Source organism: Globicephala melas, chromosome 7, assembly GCF_963455315.2.
Source record: "Globicephala melas chromosome 7, mGloMel1.2, whole genome shotgun sequence".
Lineage (NCBI taxonomy): Eukaryota > Metazoa > Chordata > Mammalia > Artiodactyla > Delphinidae > Globicephala > Globicephala melas.
In genome coordinates this window covers 8,470,848-8,494,634 of record NC_083320.1, presented here as the reverse complement: position 1 = coordinate 8,494,634, position 23,787 = coordinate 8,470,848, and the positions used below count along the sequence as shown (strand labels likewise).

General features: G+C 36.8%; 1 protein-coding gene across 1 annotated transcript in view; it reads left to right on the top strand.

Moving 5' to 3' along the window:
- The window catches only part of PSMD1 (proteasome 26S subunit, non-ATPase 1), a 103,334-nt gene that overhangs the window by 73,026 nt on the left and 6,521 nt on the right, over window positions 1-23,787 (top strand). Inside the window, exons 19-23 of the mRNA XM_030876196.2 lie at window positions 6,710-6,812; window positions 12,340-12,509; window positions 14,238-14,330; window positions 15,763-15,849; window positions 16,422-16,568. Coding sequence (XP_030732056.1) covers window positions 6,710-6,812; window positions 12,340-12,509; window positions 14,238-14,330; window positions 15,763-15,849; window positions 16,422-16,568 — 600 coding nt within the window. The remainder of the gene's footprint in view (window positions 1-6,709; window positions 6,813-12,339; window positions 12,510-14,237; window positions 14,331-15,762; window positions 15,850-16,421; window positions 16,569-23,787) is intronic.

The following is a 23,787-nucleotide window of genomic DNA, read 5'->3' as shown; positions in this document are numbered from 1 at the left end:
AACTCATGGGTTGACAAAATCATAAAAATCAACTTGAATTTTTGCCTCCTGCTGTGCTTTTAAAATTTATTCAGTAGGATAACTTGTTCCTGTGATACAAGATGCAAACTAAGTGGTCTGTGATTTTTTTTGATCCATCCTTCTGAGGTAATAAAAACTTTATATAATATATACAATCTCAGTTTAGAAATGAGTACATCCAGATTCTCTGTTAGAATGTCATTGCCGTCATTGGAGATCCCTTGGGCAGGGTTTCAAATGGCTCCAGGAAGGCTTTCTTTCTTCTTTGACCCACATCTGTCCACAGAAACACTATTGCATTTTTTGCCCTTCTTGTAGGTAGGAGTATAATTGGCTCTCAGTGCACCTTTGCCTGCCTCTCCCTCTCTCTCCCCCTCTCTCTCTCATTGCTTGTGCCTCAGTCAGTAGCTAATGCCTCATAACTCATGTGTCAGATGAGTTTAAAATTTCCTCATGTTAGTCTCTCAGACCTCATTTCAGACTTCGGTAACTAATGTATCTTGGCACCTCACCCAGAACTTCTCATTTTGTTGAGAAACAGAAAGTGCATAAATCTTATTACATATACTAAAAATTACCATGTGTGACATGTTTAATAGATGTATATAGCTTATGCAGTAATTTCAGATCTTTAATTCTTAATTTAAAGTTAGGGCATTTAACAACCTTGTATAATTCTGCTCCTATATAAGAAACAGTCAAAGAAATTGACAACAGAAAAAGCCACTGGTATACTGTCTTCTGCCTCATTAAGCAGATTCATTTTTAGCAAAGTATCAATAGATAGACTGGGGAGGAGGAGAAAAAAAATTTCAGAACTCATTGATTATTCTGTGGAGCTTTAATAGATTTCCTTTTCTGAGCAGTTGCTATCATTTTTGTTGTTGTCCTTTTTTTTTTTTTTATCCAGTCCTACTCTCTCCTAAAATCACTTTTAAGACTTATAAAAATTGGATTATTGCAAAAATAGAATCAAACTTCTCATCCTCTTTTAATAATACATTATTTAATATATTGTATCTTCTAGAATATAAACATCTTTTCAAGCACACCACATTTCTTTTTGGTTTTTGTTTTTAAATAGAGCAGTTATGAGTAGCTTTTGCATCTTTTATTTCTACTTTTGATCTTCTGTTGAGCTTTATCAGCTGGAGGTTATCCAACTGAGTAATGTTATTAAAGAGGGAAGTTTGACCATGGAATGCACGTCCCCTAACAGTAATATATAGATATTTATTCACTTTGACCTCGCATGTTGCTTTCTTGTTATGTGTATTGTGAACATGACAAATGTTTTGCCATCTTCCCATCCTCTGCTATAGGATTTCATTGATTTTATAACCATAAGCTCTGTACCAACAATGGCAGAGTACTTTGTAATGGGGGTGGGGTTAGGTTAGGGTAGGCTGTATAGTTTCAAAAACCTTTCAACTATTTATTCTAATAAATAAAACTTTTTCATATTTAGAAAATGTAAAAAATACAGCAATTTAAATAATTAGTATTTTGTAATCATTCCATAAATTTTGTTGAATGAAGTCTTAGCTGATGTGAATATGTGGTGTACACTTGCGTCTTCACATTGTATCAGAATCTTGGGTATTGATAAGAATGTTAAAATGCAGTTATAGCTGCTAGGCTGTGCCATTAATATAAACTCAATGGGGAAAGTTAAATGTGTACCCCAGTGACTACAAAAGCGAAAGTGTATACAACAGATGTTCTTTCTGGAAACACTATCCCTTAGAGTAAAATGTTACTCACTTCATGAATCCTTAAACTTTAAGTTCTGTTTCATCGTTTTCTGCTCTTAAGCATGTGATCAAGAGCTTTGTAGGCTATATATAGTTTATATCTTTCTCTTACCTGATAATTGCGAAGAAGGCAACATTGATATTCTGGGAATTCCCTGGCGGTCCAGTGGTTGGGACTTCGTACTTCCACTGCAGGGGGCATGGGTTCAGTGCCTGCTCCGGGAACTAAGATCCTGCAAGCCACGTGGCGTGGCCAAAATTTAAAAAATTGATATTCTTTTGGGGTGGTATGTGATATTGCTGAAAAGAAAAAGCTGTTAACAAGCTTGAAGAGAAGAGAAGTAAGTTCTCAAGGCTACAGAGTCCTAGTCACAAGGTTACAAACCAGTCCATGAAAATGCCTTGAAATCAAAGATCAAGTGTTAATTTCATCAAGACTATAACCCCCTCCTCAAAGGAATACAGAAGGGACATTTCTCAGATATTTTGTGAGATTTTTAATGGAAATTTCCAAAGGAAATGTTTTTTATGCAGTCATGATCTACCTCACATCCTTTTACAGAATGCTGTCTAAACACTAAGCTCTACACATTGTGGTCTTAGCTTAACTAATTCCAGTACATCTTTGCTTTTCTTCTGCCAGTTTCTTGCTCACTCACTCTCACAAACATAGACCCCAGAACATACATACACCCTTGGGTGATTACAAACCCAATTTAGAAGGCTCTTAGACCAGAGATTCAGAACCATTTAACTAGAATACTGTTCTTTTATGGGTCCTTGGAGTTATTTTGTCTCCAGAACCCAACTCTTTATGAAGGATCTATCTTCTGTTTTTCTTATTAAGTGAATTCCACTGTTAGCAGTTATTTGAACATGTATATAACAAGTATCATATATAGAATCAGATAAAAATATTAAAGTGTAAGAATGGGATCCTGTGCTCCTCCTTGCCTAATATCATCTAGCCTGAGGCCTATTACAAGGAAGCTTCTCCCACCACTGGCATGTACCCTTTTTGGAAGTAGGATCATATTTGGCCAAGTTTGATCAGCTTTTGCAGTTTTAAAATAAATCAGCATGAACGTTTATATTATAAGGTTTTATTTTACAGCATAACACATTTTTAAATAGTAATTTGTATTACCATACTGTTGCCTTAAGTAAGACAGGGATTTGGACCCTAAAAGTGTTGGTGATAATATAAAGAAAAGGCACAACCAACTACCATGAACAAAATAATACTAATAAGATTGAGGAGGGAGCTGAAAACATCACTTGGGATATTGATAGTGGGAAAATCATGATAGCATTGCCAGGAATCTTGAAAAAGAATAAAGATAATTTTCACATTAGGCATGTTAAGTTTGAGATTATAGCAAGTCAGTTGGATTTAAGATGAGAGCATAGGAAAAAAAACAGAACTAAAGAAAGAGATGGGAGCTAGCCCAGATAAATTATATAAGTTCATGGCCTTTATCTGCAATTCTAATTTACAGAAAGGTCTGAAAACTAAGAGTTTTGTCTGTCTTTAAGGACTCGTTTGGCTGTAAAATCTGAGCCAGTATGAACTCATTTATAGCCTTTATCCCATTTAGTAAACATTCATTTTGCTGCTTCAGAAATATTAATTTGGTTGATTACGGGATATTACCCCCACGCTCCACTGAGCATATTGCATAACTTATGGTGTGTGCACCATGTCACCTTTCTAAATTCTGAATTCCGAAATTCTTCGGGCCTCAGTGAGTTCATGGAAGGAATTATATACCTAGTTGAAGTCATAAGAGCTAATGTAATGTCATAGAAAGAGAAGAGGGGAAAAAAAACCTCTAAAACTGATCCCTGATGTACAGCTTCATTTCTATATCCAGGAAAACAGGAAAAAAAAAAAAAAAAAACAGGAAGAGACACACCTAGGTGATAAGTAACCACAGAAAAGACGTTTATGGAACTTTATGCCCTTCTCCCATCCTTTATTTTTCTCGCTGACATAGAAGTATGGGTTTTGTTTTTTTCCAACAGTATAAGGTGTACAGAGTTAAAAACATGATGAGTGTTTTAAATGCAGGATTTGGAGAAGGTAGATTTTAGATAATCAGGCACAGCAGAAGGCATGGGTCACGGCATTGTCTGAAATTTAATTGTCTTTTCTGTGAGATTATCATAATATAAAATGGGAAATTAATATGATTTTCTCCTACAAATTCTAATTTGTTTTATGTGGGGGCCATACTATTCATAGCGATGAAATTGAGTCAGAAAATCATGATCCTTAGCCATGACTGCAATTAATTGTTTGTAATCACAAGCAAGCCAGTCATTTTACCTATCTTGGTTCCATTTTTCACATCTGTAAATTAGGCAGAGTAGACCAGATGGGCTCAAAGTCGCCTTCCAAATAAGATACTATCCTAACCTAATATAATAATTCTTTATGAAGAATCGTAATAATGAAAATTAAGTTACTGCTGCATAAGTAATAAAATGTGAGGAAAAATTTTTAAGTGATGAACAAAAACTAGCTTTTTTAAAGTACTAGTCTACTTAATATTGATTGGATAAACCCGTTATGTATTTGCATTGATTTTTTTTATTCCATCTTTTAGTTTCACCAAATGTCCTGTTGTTTGGGATGTGGTTTTATATTTAAGTTCTTCCTTATAATGTACATACAGTGCTTTGTCCAACGTTTCTTTTTGTAAGTTCATGTAAACTTAGCACATAAAATTTCCATCCTATATAAGGTAATATAAGTGTTCATGTAAAATAAGTTAAGAATCAAAGGAATTTGACTTGTTGAACCAGAGTAAAATCATCAAACCTTAGGATTTTTAAAACTAGAAGGGAATTTTGTGATGATCTCATCGTGCAGGGTTTTATAGTTAGAGAAAGTAAGATGTAAAGAAGTGAGTGTATTGCTAATGGTCATATGCTGGGTAGTGGCAGAGTTAGTTCATTGTTTTCGCTATCACATTCTGTCGTTGCCTATGAATAAATAAGTGAGAACCATTTTAAGGAATATCATTTTGATAGCAGTATTTAGGTTGCAGAGAGGATAGTCATGGAGGACTGGTAGGACTCTGCTCTGATAAGCCATGCTTACTGAATCATAAAATGCCTTTTGCACATTACTTTTACACATTACTTTACATATGTATTACTTCATATAGTCCTTACAGCAGCCGAAGAAACTGAGACTCAGAAAAGCCAAGTAACTTACCCAAACAGCTTATTAGAGCAGAGGTGTTTATAAGCCAGTGTTGTCTGACCCTATGTTACTCTGCGCTGTATCACAGTGTGGCCTCCCCGACCAAGATAAATGAAAAGGGTAAGAGATTCTGAAAGAATATGTAATGCAGATAAAATCATTATATTGGGAAACTCAAATTCAATATTTTCTGCCTTTGGCAGATTTGGGGAGCTCTGGTGATCATGTGCTTCTTGAACAAGCCGACTCCTTTCTGGGTGCTTACCATTTGAAAAGCACTTGGTGGGAAAATAGAGAAGTGTAAGACATGGAGGAAGCATAAAATATTTCCCTTATTGTCACCCAAAAATCAGATATTTTGATGAGAACATATATTTTATAAATATTACTTTCTAATTATAAAAGTAATATATGTTAATTTTAGAAAATACAGAAAATAATAAAGAAGTGAACAAAAATTACCAGTAATCCCTCCCTTAATGAGTCAGCATATATTCCATTTTGCTGTGTTCTTTTTTTTTAAGATTTTTTTTCCCCTTTTTGTTTTTAATTAATTTTATTTTTGGCTGCATTGGGTCTTCATTGCTGCGCGCGGGCTTTCTCTAGTTGCAGCGAGTGGGGGCTACTCTTCCTTGGCGTGCACAGGCTTCTCACTGCGGTGGCTTCTCGTTGCGGAGCACGGGCTCTAGAGTGCAGGCTCAGTAGTTGTGGCTCGCAAGCTCTAGAGCACAGGCTCAGTAGTTGAGACACACAGGCTTAGTTGCTCCACGGCACGCGGGATCTTCGTGGACCAGGGATCCAACCCGTGTCCCCTGCATTGGCAGGCGGATTCTTAACCACTGCGCCACCAGGGAAGTCCCTTGATGTATTCTTTTGGTAAGAGTAATTATTGTGATGTGTCCTCTGAAAATTGATGTGTAAGCATAATGAAAATCTTTATTGTATATGTGAATATAAATCCAAAATATGCCTCACACAGCTGCAGTGAAAGGTAGTTTGTTGTAAGGTAGAATTGAAGGACTGTGCCGATGAGGAAATCTGTAGGTTGATGGTGAGCAGAAGAGGTGTAATTCAGAGTTCACTGAACGCCTTAGTGTTCGCTTGAACTGTTTAAGCCTGCTGACTAACAGTGGTACAATATGAAATCACACTCAGCATTCCCCCGAGTCTGAATCATCCACTGTGGAATGAGGATTGAAAACAGAGCTGGTGCTCCCATACCAGAAAAGTCATGACATCCATGATTTCAACCATGGGACTGTTCTGCCTTCAAATCCGGTCCAGAACCCTCTCTTTTTTTTTTTTAAAATAAATTTATTTATTTATTTTTGGTTGTGTTGGGTCTTCGTTTCTGTGCGAGGGCTTTCTCTAGTTGCGCAAGCGGGGGCCACTCATCATCGCGGTGTGCGGGCCTCTCACTATTGCAGCCTCTCCTGTTGTGGAGCACAGGCTCTAGGTGCGCAGGCCCAGTAGTTGTGGCTCACGTGCTTAGTTGCTCCGTGGCATGTGGGATCTTCCCAGACCAGGGCTCGAACCCGTGTCCCCTGCATTGGCAGGCAGATTCTCAAACACTGCGCCATCAGGGAAGCCCAGAATGCTCTCTTTTTGAATGTTGTGAATCAGAACTCAGGTTTCATTGCCATTTGAGCAGTCTATTCCCCGCTCGAAAATGACACAGCAAGTGAATAGAACTAGACTATAATTGTTTTTCTTGTTCCTTCAGGTGAATCAGTTCAGACAGCTGTATTCGAAAGTCATCAATGATAAACACGATGATGTCATGGCCAAGTTTGGCGCTATTCTGGCCCAGGGCATACTGGATGCAGGTAAATGTTTTTAAATCTTCCATATTAATTTGTCTCTTTAAACTAAATCTAATGAAATATATGTTCTAACTATATGACAATGTAGAAATGGAGTCTGGGACAAATTACTCCTGGAGAAAATTTGGAGCCTGTAGTTCATAGAAATAATTTAGTAGAGTTAAGACTGCAGACTATTACGGTTTGAATCCCAGTCCCTTTACAGTACTAGCTATATTTCCCCTCTTTATGTCTGTTTTCTTGTTTCGTAAGGTCTACCTCATAGTGTTGGTGGATTAAAAATACATGTAAAGCAACTAAAACAGTCCCAGTCACTTAGTAAAGTGCTCAGTGAGTGTTGGCTGATTTCTTTTCCTTTAATTTTCTTAATATATATCAGTTTTAAACAGTTTGACATTGGAATTTTTTTGAGGAAAAAATTAGGTTTTAGACAAACTCTAGCAGCTAAATCATCCTAAAATAAGATACATGGAATATTTGCCTAGTAAATGCATAGCACACTGTACCAACTGGCTCCTGACTTCACATTCTTCACCACTACACTATGGTTTATTTAGAAAGAGATGGGCTACCCTTTCAAGATAGAATGGTGGGGCTTCCCTGGTGGCGGAGTGGTTGAGAGTCCGCCTGCCGATGCAGGGGACACGGGTTCGTGCCCCGGTCCGGGAAGATCCCACATGCCGCGGAGCGGCTGGGCCCGTGAGCCATGGCCGCTGAGCCTGTGCTCCGCAATGGGAGAGGCCACAACAGTGAGAGGCCCGCGTAACGCAAAAAGAAAAAAAAAAAGATAGAATGGTGTGCTTTAGTACCTTGGACTTGGGGTTCATTCAGCCTATTCTTTAACTGTTATTACTGGTGATATCTCACTCAGTAGGGTAGAAGGGAGGAAGCATAACTATTTCATTCAAGTGTGAGATTCTTTTTCTAACTGTACCCTAGGCATGTAGAATATAATCTTTTTCATTAATCTTTGCTAATTTGGAAGGTAAAACGATAGTACCTCAAGGTTTTCATAGTAATTCTATTACTAGATGAGCTTTTCTAAAACTTGTTGGTTATCTTAATTTCTTCTAATAAAAACACTGTTAGCCATATTTATTGCAAATATTCTTTTATTGGTCAACTAGAAATGTGTTTATATTTCTAGTGAAGGAAATCAGAGAAAGAAGCTGAAGTTTTTGATATTGTAAGTTTTTTTTGTTAACCTTGTCAGGTTTTGTACTTAGAGTATTTTTAGTCATATTAAGATTTTCAGCATCCTTATTTTTTAATTTTAGGTAATCTCCCTTATATATAAGGCTTTTTAAAAAAATCTGTCTCCTTTCTAATTTGATTATATTATCTTTTTCTTAATTAGATTTGCTAGAGATTTCTCTTTTTGTTTATATGCTATTGCTAATCTTTTTTTCCCCTAAATTCTTTATTTTTGCTTGACTCTTATTTGCTTTTTCGTTCTTAGAATGTTGGTGCTGTTTTCTAAATTTTTTTTAATTAATTAATTTATTTATTTTGGCTGAGCTGGGTCTTAGTTGCAGCACGCAGGATCTTCGTTGCAGCATGTGGGATCTTTAGTTGTGGCATGCGAACTCTTAGTTGTGGCATGCATGTGGGATCTAGTTCCCTGACCAGGGCTCAAACCCGGGCCCCCTGCATTGGGAGCGTGGAGTCTTAGCCACTGGACCACCAGGGAAGTCCTTGTTTTCTAAATTTTTGAGGCAAATACCCTTCTCTTTTAATCCATTTGTCTAGTAAAGTTTGTTCTGTTTTAATTTTCCAAGAAGTTGAGAGTTTTCTGCTTAAATTTTTAGTGTTTAACGTACAATTTATATTTTTCTCTCTTTTTAATTTAAAGATAGTTCGTTGCAGCTGTATATAAATAAGGACAGTATTCTATAGATACTTTAGATGAAGTAAACCATTTCAGTTCTTGATGGTATTCTCTCCCATGTATAAATGATACAGACATTGACATGCCATAGTTTCTCCTTTCTCATTCTTTGCCACCTTCCAAAATTTTTATGTTTACATTGTCATAGCTCGTAACATTTACATACTCTTGTGAAATCATAATTCTCACAGTTTAGTCTTAGTTTCTTATTTAAAGGGATTCAGTGCTCACCACCATTTCTTTTATTGCATTTCTTTTTCCAAGGTATCTATACTAAGACTTAACCCTTAACTGACTGGATTTTGTCAGTCTCTAGTTTACATTCGGGTTCACTCTCTATGGGTTTTGATAGATGCGTAATGATATGTATCCACCTTTACAGTATCATACAGAATACTTTCACTGCCTTAAAAATCCTCTGTGCTCTACATTTGCATCCCTCCCTCCCTCCCCACCCCCGCACCCCCAGTCCCCAGGCAACCACTGATCTTTCTGCTGTCTCTATAGCTTTAGTTTTTCCTTTTCCAGAATGTTATATAGTTGGAATCATACAGTATGTAACCTTTTCAGATTGGCTACTTTTGGTAACTGGTTTTTAAATAGGATTTAGAAGTAACATTTTACTACTCCATAATCTTTTATGTTTTCTTTTAGCTGCTAGTTTTTGAAGTTTGTGGTTTTAGGCTTCAACCCTTTACTCATTCTTTAGTACTACTAAATTAGAGTCATTTGTTACGAAATTGGGGAGAGAATAATTCTTTGTTTTAGCTTTATTCTGCCATCTTTACTAGAAGTCCTCTCTCTGGTTTCCCCTCCTTCCTCTTTGAGCCCTTCGCTCCTTCCATCTTTTTTTGGGGGAGTGTCTGTTTGATCTGTGGTGAACCAATCAAGTTTTGATGCTTCTTTCCATTTCTCTTTTTAGTGTCATTAAGTACATGAAAGTCGTGTACTGCCATATTTGCTATTAGGAGCATAAGATAATTTTCTTACCCTTTTTCACTTTGCTAATATCCTTTCTTCCTGGAAAACATTTCTGCAACTGCATTAGAAAAAATTTTAGTCCTGTAATTTCTCTCTCAGAAGTGAATGGTAGTAGAGAAAATCTGGAGAGGGCAACTTCAAAGGAGTGAGTAAAGTTTATGAGAACTCACTCAATGATTTGGTTTCTTCAAGAAGAAAAGCTGAAGACTAAGAAAGTTTATGGTGAAGTTTGTAAAACTGTGCAAACACTATCAACAGAATAAACTTGCCCTTGTTTCATATTAAATCTCAAACTATTAGAACTAAAGGCTAGTTTAGTTTCTAAGTCTGAAGAAGATAGGTTTCATTGAAATAAAAGAAAATTCAGCTTCAAAACTTAGATCAAATATCACATTCTCTAGGAAGCCTTTCCCCCCTCTTCTACTGTATTCAGCCTCCACCATGTAGGTGGGCCTAGTACCCAGTTATACCTAACATAATACTTTTGTGCCTTATTTTAATTATCTAATTATCTGTCTTCACTAGATTGGAGGCTCCTTGGAATCTTTTTCAGTATTTCAAAATTTTTAATATATTGTAAGCATTCTGTGAATGTAGGGTTTAGAATAGGGAAGAATATAAGTAGACAGTAAAAGTATAACTCATTCCTGTTGGAAAAACACAATTAAAGTATACCTGATTTATTTCTAGGTAAAATCTTAAATGAAATATCTGTAGAGGGAGTATTAAGAAAATCTAGGTTATTTGGTTGAACAGTAGAACGCTGATTCTTATAAAAAATGCTTTTTGGCTTAGTAAAGTTAGTACTTACTTCCTAACTCCAAGCAAAACATGAAGGCAGGACTTCCCTGGTGGCGCAGTGGTTAAGAATCGGCCCGCCAATGCAGGGGACACGGGTTCAAGCCCTGGTCCAGGGAAATCCCACATGCCACAGAGCAACTAAACCCGTGAGCCACAACTACTGAGCCCACGTGTGACAACTGCTGAAGCCCATGCACCTAGAGCCCGTGCTCCGCAACACGAGAAGCCACCGCAATGAGAAGCCTGCACACCACAACAAAGAGTAGCCCCCACTCACCGCAACTAGAGAAAGCCTTTGCATAGCAACAAAGACCCAACACAGCCATAAATAAATACATAAAAAACATGAAGGTGTCTGTGTGATACTGAGATGAAGAGAAGTGAAATGTGAGCAATGGAAATCCAGAATTGGAATTCATATTAGGATGGTGACTAGGCACAAACAAGCCTTATTTTTATGGGCTATATTATATAAACTAAAAGATTCGTGTCTCAAAGTTCTGGGGTCCAACACTAACACTGTTACTATAGGCCAGAGGCTGCAACACAACAGCCCATGGGCCATACCTGCCTTAAATACGTTTTTGCCTGCCTAGCAAAATTTGCAAAATTTTGTCCGAAATCCAGATTCAAGTGTACTCTTAAAAACAAAATTACATAGTGACCCTGGATCTAACACCCCTAGTAACATGTCCTCTTTAAATATGACACGAACTTTTTTTTTTTTTTTTTTTTTGCAACACACGGGCCTCTCACCGTTGTGGCCTCTTCCGTTGCAGAGCACAGGCTCCCGACGTGCAGGCTCAGCAGCCATGGCTCACGGGCCCAGCCGCTCCACGGCATGTGGGATCTTCCCAGACCGGGGCACAAACCAGTGTCCCCTGCATCGGCAGGCGGACTCTCAACCACTGCGCCACCAGGGAAGCCCGACATGAACTTTTCAGTTTGCTTCAATTCACACTGCTTTCAGTCCAACTTTTCTCATTTGTTTACCTGACCAGTTCCTAAAGACATTCAAGTTTGCAACCCCTAAAGCCTCCTAGAATCTCAGCCTTATGAGGTCCCAGTAGAGATCTTAGCTAACTGATACTTGGATCTTAGTTCTTGTTCACTAGCTTTCAAACTGTGTTTCTCTGCACTCCCTCAAGGGAAAGTCTAGGGGACGTGGAAAGAGGTAGATTTACAGGTCAGATTCAAGCCCCAAATCTCTTCTGATTTAACAGAATTAGCTCTGATTTCATTGTTTTACATATTGTGCTTCCTCAAAAAATTTTTTCAGTTGAATCAAGGATTGGATATTAAAATTTTTCTTTTGTTAGTGGTAGTGCTCTAGTTCAAATGCTCAAGTTCAAACTCTCATTTTGCCAATGGGAAAAAAAACTTTTAGAGGTAAAGTGATTTGTCCAAGATCACAAGGCTAGTTAATCTTGGAGCTGCCTGCATTCAGACATGACTAAAGCAGAAAGAATAAAAATAAGCAAACAGTATTTACCTCTTGTCTCTTTGCCACTGTTTACAAATATGATATGTACTAAAATTTTACTTTTTGTTTGCACATTAAAAGCCAATGTACAATATAGATTAATATTTAATTAAGCATACACGTTCTGATATCCTTCAGGCTTAGTTTTTGAAAAATGCCTATCTATATAGAAAGAAGTTCTAAATTACCCTTATTCCAGTATTTCCAATTTTGGACACCCTAGATAGCTCATTGGCTAACTAATTCCAGTGACTTCATATTAGATTTTAGAACTATACTCTCAAAATAATCACCAAATTTTTCCCTAGTGTAGTACTTAGAAATCTTTATTATTGCTCAACTAGATTCATGTTTATGATTTCTCTCCTTTTCTACAGGTGGACATAATGTCACAATCTCCTTGCAGTCCAGAACTGGGCACACCCATATGCCTTCTGTGGTTGGCGTCCTTGTCTTTACCCAGTTCTGGTTCTGGTTTCCTCTTTCACACTTCCTGTCATTGGCTTATACCCCTACCTGTGTCATTGGCCTTAACAAGGACTTAAAGGTATGTTTGTGAGACCTCAGTTTTATATTGTATCTTCACCATATCCTATTTGCCACCCACTCACGAGGATTTTCATAAAATCTTAAAGATTAGTTGGCATCTTATTAATAAAGTATTTTCCCTTCAGACTGAATCATCACCTTATTGAGAGGAGTGTGTTGGTGGAAGTTTTGAAAATGAAGTCTTTTTACTAACTGCGTAACCTTGGGTAAATCAATTGAGAGGGATTGGTAAGAGGGGGGCAAAATATAAGAATATGCAAAGGATTTATAATCACTGTTGAATTTTATTTAATATTGAAGGTCTGTGAGAGCTGTTGTAGGATTTCATGCAGATAAATGAGATTTGCATTTTAGAAACATTCTGATATCAGTGGAAATTTGTTACAATGCTATTGCAATAATCTGGGCAAGGAAGACCTAAACTAAATCTTATTAAGGAAGGAAGGTTTGAGACAGGGATATGTTTCAGTGTTATGTGATGCTAGAGCATTTGATGGAAGAGAGGATTGTTGCTAAAGGGAAAACAAGATAGGAGGATGTCCGTTTGGTAGTGGCAGAAAGCAAGACCAGCAGTGAGGAGCCAGGGACACTGACAGAAAACTAGTCACTTAAGTCAAAGACTTAAGGTGATACATTCCCTGTCATCACACTATCCTTTTTTTTTTTTTTTAAAATGAGATTTTTGCTTATGTCTTTTTTCTCAGTCCTATGGCCTGATGAATCACTTTCTTGGTCTTGCATCCTCTCAGAGGCTTTTTGATCTTTAAATAACTCTTACATTTGGTCATCGCCATTGTTAAAACATTCTGTTAAGTTTTCAGAGTGGAAAAATTTTAGGCCAAAAAATGGCTGGTAAAGATTGAGTATTTCATTGAATTGATTTTTTTCAGTATAACTGTATAGCCAATTAATTATCCTCTAAGTGTTTCAGTATTAAACTACTCACATTTGTAAATATTGAGCAGTTTTATCTCTCAGAGCAAGAATCTTTTGCTTTCCCAATCCCTAACATTTAACATTGTGGTTAAACATACTGTATAATCTTTAGGGACTTCTTCCTCTGGCACACAATTTTATGATCTCTGTTTCCATTCCTTACAGTGAAAGTGGGATGGAAAAGACAAGATTGCTTGTCCTAGTAAATGTGATGCTCATTACCATTCTCTTGGGTAAATAGAGAAAAATTCAGACTAGAGAATTTTAAACCTGGTCAATAAGTAATGCAAAGCCGACTTTTCCATTAGGCTCATGCTAGACTCTTGTAAGTTGTGATTATATGGTGTAGAAACTGTATATGGACGTGTATAAGTTGTTACTGTGGTACAAGGAAGGGACATGGAAGTTAGGAATGCAGGTTAGATAATCAGGTGACACTTTACAAAGAAGGTAGCAGTTGATCTGACGCTCACACTGTGAGTGGGACTTAACGCTCTGAAGCAGGATGTGTGGTCAGTAAAAATGAAAGGGATGCCTGTTTAAAGGCACAGAGCTTGAAGAAAGTATAGGGAACCACAGTAGTTCTGTAAAGCACCTCAAAACTAATTCAGTGAAAGAAGAGAGATGCCTTTAAGGGAGGAGTGGTAACATAATTGAATAACTGTGTAATTTAGCCAGGATTGAAACTTCTGGCACCCCTTGGCATCTGTATGCTTGTTAAGAGCATAGAATACTTAAATCTTGATTTTGATTATTTTAATAGAGGGGGGGAATTCTCTTATTTCTTCAGATGCCGAAAGTTCAATATAAATCAAACTGTAAACCATCAACATTTGCATATCCTGCCCCTCTGGAAGTACCAAAAGAAAAAGAAAAGGAAAAGGTAGGTTTTTTGCTACTTTGGGCACCGTTTGTACCTATATAGGAGCTGCTTAGTGTTTTACTTGGGTTTGTTTTAAATATTGTTATGTTTTAAAGTAGGTATTTTTAAAGTAATACTTCTCATAGTAAAATCGAACGTTACACAGGAATAGAAAGTGAAAGCCCTTTTCTCTCCTGGTCATCCAAGTCCCATGTTGCAGGAATCACAATTTGTGAATCCCTCCAAATGTTTTTTCTGCACATAGCTATACTTTTTATACCACAAATCAAATTATTCTGTGTGCTGTTCTGCATCTTATTGTTTTCACTTTAACAGTTTTTTAAAAAAACTTTCAATGTGTATTGATCTCTTTTTCCAAAGCTGCAGAGCAATCCCTTTATGTATATATCATTGTCTTACCAGTTCTTTATCTGATAGACATTTAAGGTTATTTCTGATTTGTCACTGTTACAAATGGGACTGGAATAGAGTTTTTATACGTGTACATTTGTGCACTTGTACAAGCATATCTATAGGTTAGGATCTTAGATATGGAATTGCTTGATCAAAAGTAATGCACATTATTTATTTTTATAAGTGTCAACTAAATTTCTTTTCAAAATGGATATAACCAATTTATACTCCTCCCCACAAGCATGAAGACACTCATTGATACGTGTTAAGTTAAAGTATGGTGAAATTGAGAGCTGTGCTTGCCCCTGTAGTTTTCTCAGTAAAATTACCCTTTATGACACTTGAGGTTTAGGAAAATGATTTTTTCCCTCAAGAAAATGTTCCATATTAGCCAGTTGACTATTTGCTGTAAATGTTATAGTTAAGTAGGGATAATTATATAACTGACCAAATTTGCGGGTGGTAGGTGATGGTATCCTTTGACAACAGTATCTTGTTCATCAGCTGTGTTTCAGGGCCCTCTCCCTTTTGAGTCTAAAACAAAGGCAGCTTTACACCATTACTGCCCAGCCTTTCGAAGTACCTGTTTCACCTTTGATTTCAATGAGACCCATCAAGGAGGATAATTCTAGGTTAACAACTCACCTACTGTGGATTACCATTGTAGGGCATCTAGTCCAGTGAGAGATCTTTACGACCAGGTTTGGAGAAAATTTTTGTTTTCCAGTGCTTTCCCTATGAAGTAAAAAAGGATGTGGCACCCAAATCTCTATCTTAGAAACTTATCATAGCAAACTCACATCCAAGGTATACTACAGATCAGAAAAAATTAGAGTTATATTGGACACAGGCCTCTAGGAACTAAAGATTTACCTGATGACTGTAACAGTAAGTTATCTTTATATTCCCAGATTATTTTGTTCTTTATGATACTTACTACCAGGAAACAGAATAGTACTGTAGAACTGAATTCTCATTGGGCTTGTACATTTGCGTGTAAGTAAGGGATTAAAATGATTTACCCTGTTCACTCCTCTAGGTTTCCACTGCTGTGTTATCTATAACTGCCAAGGCTAAAAAGAAGGAAAAAGAAAAGGAAAAAAAGGAAGAGGAGAAAATGGAAGTGGTAGGTATAACTTGGTGGTCATATGGGTTGATGTAGCTTTCTCTGTCATGGTCCAGATTCTTCCTTAGTTGAACATTGTTATACCTTGCTCTTGGCTTCCTTTAAATAATTATCCTGTTCCAAGCATGGAGACTCAAAATTTTAATTGGAAGAGACTTTAGAAATTATAACCATTCATGGGAAGAATAGAAGGGTACAAATCAAAAATGAGTTCTTGGAGGAAATGACAACTAAAATGAGTTTTGAAGGGCAGAGTAGGATTTTCATTAGACAGTGAGATGATGGTGGTAGAGAGAAAAGCCCTTTCAGGCAAAGGGAACATCATTTATTTTTGAATATCTCTGATGATAGAAAAACCTTCTCACTCTTTACAACTAAGTTAAGTATCATTCTCACCCCCAAGCAGAGTTACCATCTCTTTTGTCTGAGTCTGGTATCACTTTACTTCTACTTCCGTTATGTCTAATCGTAACTACCTTTTGCACCCAATAGTTGCTCAGTAAATTTATTAAACATTATTCAGTGATGTAGAACAGAAGTGAACCTTTATGGGGCTATTTTTTCCCCCGTAGGATGAGGCAGAGAAAAAGGAAGAAAAAGAGAAGAAAAAAGAACCTGAGCCAAACTTCCAGTTATTGGATAACCCAGCCCGAGTTATGCCTGCCCAGCTTAAGGTCCTAAGCATGCCAGAGACCTGCAGATACCAGCCTTTCAAACCAGTAAGTCACCAGTGGCCCTTAACTATATACCAGTAGGTTGTTAATCTGTAGGGCAATGGAATCTTTATAGAGAAGGATAAATCTCCAAAGTATTGGGAAAAGCTCTGTAATACTAATAAATCTCTTAGCAAAAGAGGACATTCCCTTGCATTCCATATAGATTTGGGGAGACTTTTCTTTGTGTGACCCTGCAAACATCCTTCATCTACCAAAGGCTTACATCATGGAAGTTTCTAATACAGCATAGTGATTTGGACTACAGACTCTGGAGCCAGACATCCTGAGTTTGAATCCTGATTCTACCACTCTCAGCCTATGAGACCTTAAGCCAAGTACTAATCCTCTCTTCCTCAGTTTTCACTACTATAAAATAAGAATTATCATCCTTAACTCATAGGAATGTGATTGAACAAGGTAATACATTTAATACATAAGCACTTAGAGTGTTCTATTTTACAATTAGAAAAGGATCTTCACGCCATTTAATTTATTCTAGGGCAGAATGTTTCATTTTAGAAACGAATGCTGATCAGAAATTTGAGCCATGATAATGTCTTTATTTTCTAGGTTCTTGTATCTCGAAAACGAGAGAACCATTAGTAGACATATTTAATACATTCAAATCCTGGACCTGTCTCAAATGTCATAGACAAGATTTCTAGATCCTTATAGAAAAGTAAACCCATTCTCATCAGCTTGAAGGTGGTCCCTGATGGTGGTGACAACTCTTAACCACAATTGTGAGTCAAGCTCTTACCTGATTAGATTATCAGCTAGAGGAGACAAGCGCAGAGGATGGAAGATATTTAGTGGAAGAGCTAGAATTGGGCGGAACTGAGTTTATATTGCAGATCTGCTGTTTCTTAGCTGTGTAACTGAGACAAGTCATTTGATTGCTTCGTCTTTCAGTTTCCTCATCTAATAATTGGGATGGTGATACTACCTACCGCCTAGGAATATTGTAAAGATTAAATAGGTTGTTATATGTGAAACACTTAAAACAACATGTGGAACATGGTAAATCCTCAGTCAGTGAATATTACTTGGTGGTGGTGACAAATCATCAGCCATCTGTGGGCAGCAGGCAGTCAGGCCGGGAAAGACGGAATAGCTTGCAGGTTTTCTCCCATCTCCTATTAATTCTGCATTACTAGGACCTCATACAGCTGGTCTGTAGTGTCGAATGAATGAATTAATAGAACCACTAATGGACACATTAAATGTAGTCGCTATCTAATCTGCAACCCAGCTCGCTAAAGTGACATGTTTCTGGAGAATATATTCTAACAGCATCCTTTCAAAACTGCTCATGCTGGAACAGGTATATTAGTACACAACTAGTGAGTACTTTAAGCACACAAAACACCTAGTGATTTTGACAATTATGAAGAACTAAAGAGAGCAAAGTATATGCTCAGTGTCATGAGGCCATATGAGGAGACTGGTTTTCCTCAGCTGGAACTTAAATGATTGTTAAGCCTTTGCTCAAAATAAATCCGAGGAAGCTGTAACAGTTGTTCATTTACAAGCGAAAAGATTTCTTCTGTCTGTGCCTGGCTGACTATTGAAGGTGTGCCCCAATCACACACATAGCCCCTCAGCAAAGACTCGGAGACTTATTGTTCCACGTGTTTAAGGAAATCCCTGGCGAGTCATTAGCTGTCCAATCAGGTAACTGAGAGAAGACTTCAGTGATCACACACAACAGAAAACACTTTATAGAAAAGTCACAAAACAGACAACAACAGCAAACCCTGGGGAGAGGTGAGAATCTGATTTCCAGAGTTGCCACATTGTATTATTTAAGTGTCCAGTTTTCAACAGAAAATTATAAGATATACAAAGCAATAAAACATGACTCATACACAGGAAAAAAGCAATAAATAAAACTCTCTCTGAGGAAGCCTAGGTGTTGTACATAATAGGCAGACTAAATCAACTAAAATATGTTCAAAGAACTAAAGGAACTATGTCTATAGAACTAAAGGAAAGTATAAGAATGTTATCTTAACAAATCATGAATATCAGTAAAGAGATAGAAATTGTAAAAAATAATCAAATAGACATTCTGGATTTGAAAAATACAATAACGGAAATGAAAAATTTGCTAGAGGAGCTCAACAGCTGATTCAGGAAGACTTGAGCAAACTTGAAAATAGATCATTTGAGGAACAACAAAAAAAGGGTGAAGAAAAAATGAACAGACCTGTTAAAAGCCAAGCATACCAGCATACACAGAAATGGGCTAATGGGAGTCCCAAAAAGAGAGAGAAAATTATAGAAGAATATTTGAAGAAATAATGACTGAAAACTTCCATAATTTTATGAATAACATTGATCTACATATCCAGGATGCTCAGTGAATCCAAGTAAGATAAAGAGATCCACACCTAGACACATCATAATCACACTGTTGAAAGACAAAGAAGGATTCTTTTCTTCTTTTTTTTAACTGAGGTAACATTGGTTTATAACAAATGTAAGTTTTGTGTATACCACATTATAATTCACCTTCTGTATACACAGCAGTATGCTCACCACCAAAACTCTAGTTTCCATCCATCACCATACAGTTGACCCCCCTTTCTCCATTTCACCCTCCCGCACCCCCCAAGAAGTTACTGTTTTCTCTATGGTTTTTTTTTTTTTGCTTTGTTTTGTTTTGCTTGTTCATTAATATTTTTGTTTTAGTCCATATATGAGTGAAATCGTGGTATTTGTCTTTCTCCATCTAACTTATTTCACTTAGCATAATACCCTCAAGGTGTATCCATGTTATTGCAGATGGCAAGGTTTCATCCTTTTTTTATGGCTGAGTAGTAAGTATTCCATTGTGTGTGTGTGTGTGTGTGTGTGTCACATCTTTTTTATCCATTCTTCTATCGATGGGCACTTAGGTTGTGTCCATATCTTGGCTGTTATAAATAATGCTGCTATGAACAGAGGGGTACATATATCTTTTCAAATTAGTGTTTTCATATTCCCAGAAGTGGAATAGCTGGATTATTCTTTGAGGAATCTGCATACTGTTTTCCACAATGGCTACATCCATTTACATTTCGACCAACAGTGTACCAGGGTTTCCTTTTCTCCACATCCTCTCCAACCCTTGTTATTTTTTGCCTTTTTGATAATAGCTGTTCTAATGGGTATGAGGTAATATCTTGTGGTTTTGATTGATTTGCATTTACTTAATAATTAGCAATGTTGAACATCTTTTCATGTGCCTGTTGGCCACCTGTATCTTCTTTGGAAAAATATCTATTCAACTCCTTTGCGTTTTTTAAATTTAGTCATTTGTTTTTTTATTGGTCAGTTGTAAATTTCTTTATATATTTTGGATATGAACCTCTTGTATGATGGATATATGATTTGCAAATATCTTCTCCCATTTGGTAGGTTTTCTTTTCATTGATGGTTTCCTTTGCTGTGGAGAAACTTTTGGTTTGAAGTAGTCCCATTTGTTCATTTTCACTTTTGTTTCCCTTGTCTGAGGAAACATATCCAGACAGATACTGCTAAAAGCAATGTCAGAAAGCATACTGCCTGTGTTTTCTTCTAGGAGTCTTACGGTTTCAGGTCTTACATTCAAGTCTTTAATACATTTTGAGTTAATTTTTGTGTATGCTGTAAGAAAGTGGTCTGGTTTCATTCTTTTGCATTTGGCTGTCCAGTTTTCACAACACGGTTTATTGAAGAGACTTTACTTTCTCTACTGTATGCTCTTGGCTCCTTTGTCGTAAATTAGTTGTCTGTATATGTGGGTTTATTTCTGAATGTTCAGTTCTGTTCCATTGATCTGTGTGTCTGTTGTGTCTATTTTTCTGCCGATACCATGCTGCTTTGATTACTACAGCTTTGTAGTATAATTTGAAATCAGGGAGTGTGACACCTCCAGCTTGGTTCTATTTTCTCAGGATTTCTTTGGCTATTCCAGGTCTTCTGTATTTACATTTTAAAGTTTAGGATTTTTTTGGTTCTATTTCCGTAAAAACAAATGTCATTGAGATTGTGATAGGGATTGCATTGAACCTATAGATTGCTTTAGGTATATGGACATTTTAATATTGTTAATTTTTCTAATTTATGAGCATGAAATGTCTTTCCATTTCTTTGTATTTTCAGTTTTGTTCAACAATGTCTTATTCAGTTATCAGTATATAGGTTTTTCTCCTCCTTGATTAAACTTACTCCTAGATATTTTATTCTTTTTGTTGCAATTGTAAACGGGATTGTTTTCTTAGTTTCTCTTTCTGCTAGTTCGTTGACTTATTTCACTGAGCATAATACCCTCCAATTCCATCCGTGTTGTTGCAAATGGCACAATTTCATTCTTTTTTATGGCTGAGTAGTATTCCATTTATTCTTTTTTATTCATTCACCTGTTTATGGACGCTTACATTGCTTCCATATCTTGGCTATTGTAAACAATGTTGCTGTGAATATTGCAGTGCATATATCTTTTCAAATTAATGTTCATTTTCTTCAGATACATACCCAGGAGTAGAATTGCTAGATCATCTGGTAGTTCTAGTTTTAGTTTTTTCAGGAACCTCCATACTGTTGTCCATAGTGGCTGAACCAGTTTACATTCCCACCAACAGTGCACAAGGGTTCCCTTTTCTCCACATCCTTGCCAATATTTGTTATTTGTGGTCTTCAGTAATTCTTAAGATTATGAAGGGATCCAGAAAAATTCTTTATCAGATGAGTTGGAGTTCAGAAAATGTGGTCACAGAACTCTAGACCAGAGGGACCCCACCCTGTGGCCCGAGTCTGCTCTCACCCTGTCCCCAGGGTGGCCAGCTCACCACCCACTCCCTGGTCTTTTTTCCTCTTATCTGATTTAAAAGACAAGTGTACAGTGCAATCATAAATTGGTGTTGATGTGTACACACTGTATAAAAATGTAATTTGCATTAAAATATGTCTTAGTCTGTTCTGGCTGCTATAGCAAATTGCCACCTACTGTTTAAGACTGGGTGGCTTAAACAACAAATCTTTCTTTCTCACAGTTCTGAGACTAGAAGTCCAAGAACAGGGTGCCAGCATGAGCAAGTTCTTGGTAAAGGCCATCATCCCAGCTTATAGACAGCCCTCTTCTCATTGTATCCTCACATAGCAGAGAAAGACAAAGCAAACTCTCTTCATGTTTCTTCTTATAAGGGCATGAATTTCATTCCTGAGGGCTTTGCCTTCATGACCTAATTGCATCCTAAAGACCCAACTTCTCATACCATTACACTTTGTGGGGGTGGGGTAGGATTTCAACATATGAATTGGGGGAGGGGACACAACATATAGGTATGTTTGGCACATACGTGAGCCATACAGAACCATGTCTAGCACACAGTATGTGTATACTAAAGTTGGATATTGTTATGATTCTTACTATATAGGGCAAATAAATTTCTATCTGTTTAATCAAAAAAAGGGGAAAGACTCAAATTACTAAAATCAGGAAACAAAGAGGAGACATTACTACCAGCCTTACACATTACTACCAACCTTACAGAAATAAAAGGATTATGAGGGTATACTGTGAATAACTATATGTCAACAAATTAGGTAATTTAGATGAAATTGACAAAGTCCTAGAAAGACACAAACTACTACAACTGACTCAAGAAGAAATAGTAAATCTGAATAGATATATAACAAGTAAAGAGATTGAATTAATAATCAGGAAGCTATAAAGAAAAGCCCAGGGCCAGATGGCTTCACTGGTTAATTCCATCAAATGTTTAAAGAAAAAATAGCACCAATCCTTTACAAACTGCTCTTAAAAAATACAAGAGGAGGAAACACTGCCAAACTTATTCTGTGTGGCCAATATTACTCTGTAGTAAAACCAGGCAAAGACATTACAAGGAAAAAAACTACAGAGCCAATAATTAATGTTCACAAATTGGAAAATTTAGTATTACTCAAGATGGCAGTACTCCCCAATTTGATCTATAGATTCAACACAGTCCTTATCAAAATCCCAGGTAACTTTATTTTGCAGAAATATACAAACTGATCCTAAAATTCATATGGAAATACAGGGGACCCAGAATAGCCAAAACAATCTTGAGAAAGAAGAGCAGAGTTGGAAGAATCACACTTCCCAATTTCAAAACTTACTACAAAGCTACAGTAATCAAAACTGGTATTGGCATAAGAATAGACATCCAGATAAATGACTTTAAATTGAGAGTCCAAAAATTTATGGTCAATATGACTTTTTTTTTTAATTGAAGTATAGTTGATTTACAATGTTGTATTAGTTTCAGGTATACATACAGCAAAGTGATTCAGTTATACATTTATGTATATATCTACTCTTTTTCAGATTCTTTTCCATTATAGGTTATTATAAGATGTTGGATGTAGTTCCCTGTGCTATACAGTAGGTCCTTGTTGTTTATCTCTTTTATATATAGTAGTGTGTATCTGTTAATCTCAAACTCCTAATTTATCCCCCCCCACACCCTTTCCCCTTAATTTATCCCCCCCCCACACCTTTCCCCTTTGGTAACCGTAAGTTTGCTTTCTACAGTATTATCTGAGTATACTTCTGTTTTGTAAATAAATTTGTACCGTTTTTTTAGATTCCACAGATAAGTGATATGATATTATATTTGTCTTTGTCTATCTGACTTTCTTCACTGAGTATACAATAATCTCTTGGTCCATCCATGTTGCTGCAGATGGCATTATTTCATTCTTTTTTATGGCTGAGTAATATTCCTCTGTGTGTGTGTGTGTGTGTGTGTGTGTGTGTGTGTGTGTGTGTGTGTACACATATATATACCACATCTTTATCCATTCATCTGTCAGTGGGCATTTAGGTTGCTTCCATGTCTTGGCTATTGTAAATAGTGCTGCTATGAGCATTGGGGTGCATATATCTTTCTGAATTAGTTTTTGTCTTTTCCAGATACATGCCCAGGAGTGGGATTACAGGATTACATAGTAACTCTGTTTTTAGTTTTTTAAGGAGCCTCCATAGTGTTCTCCATAGTGGCTGCACCAATTTATATTCCCACCAACAGTGTAGGAGGGTTCCCTTTTCTCCACACTCTCTCCAGCATGTATTATTTGTAGGTTTTTTTGATGATGGCCATTCTCACCTGTGTGAGGTGATAGCTCATTGTAGTTTTGATTTACATTTCTCTAATAGTTAGTGATGCTGAGCATCTTTTCATGTGCCTGTTGGCCATCTGTATGTCTTCTT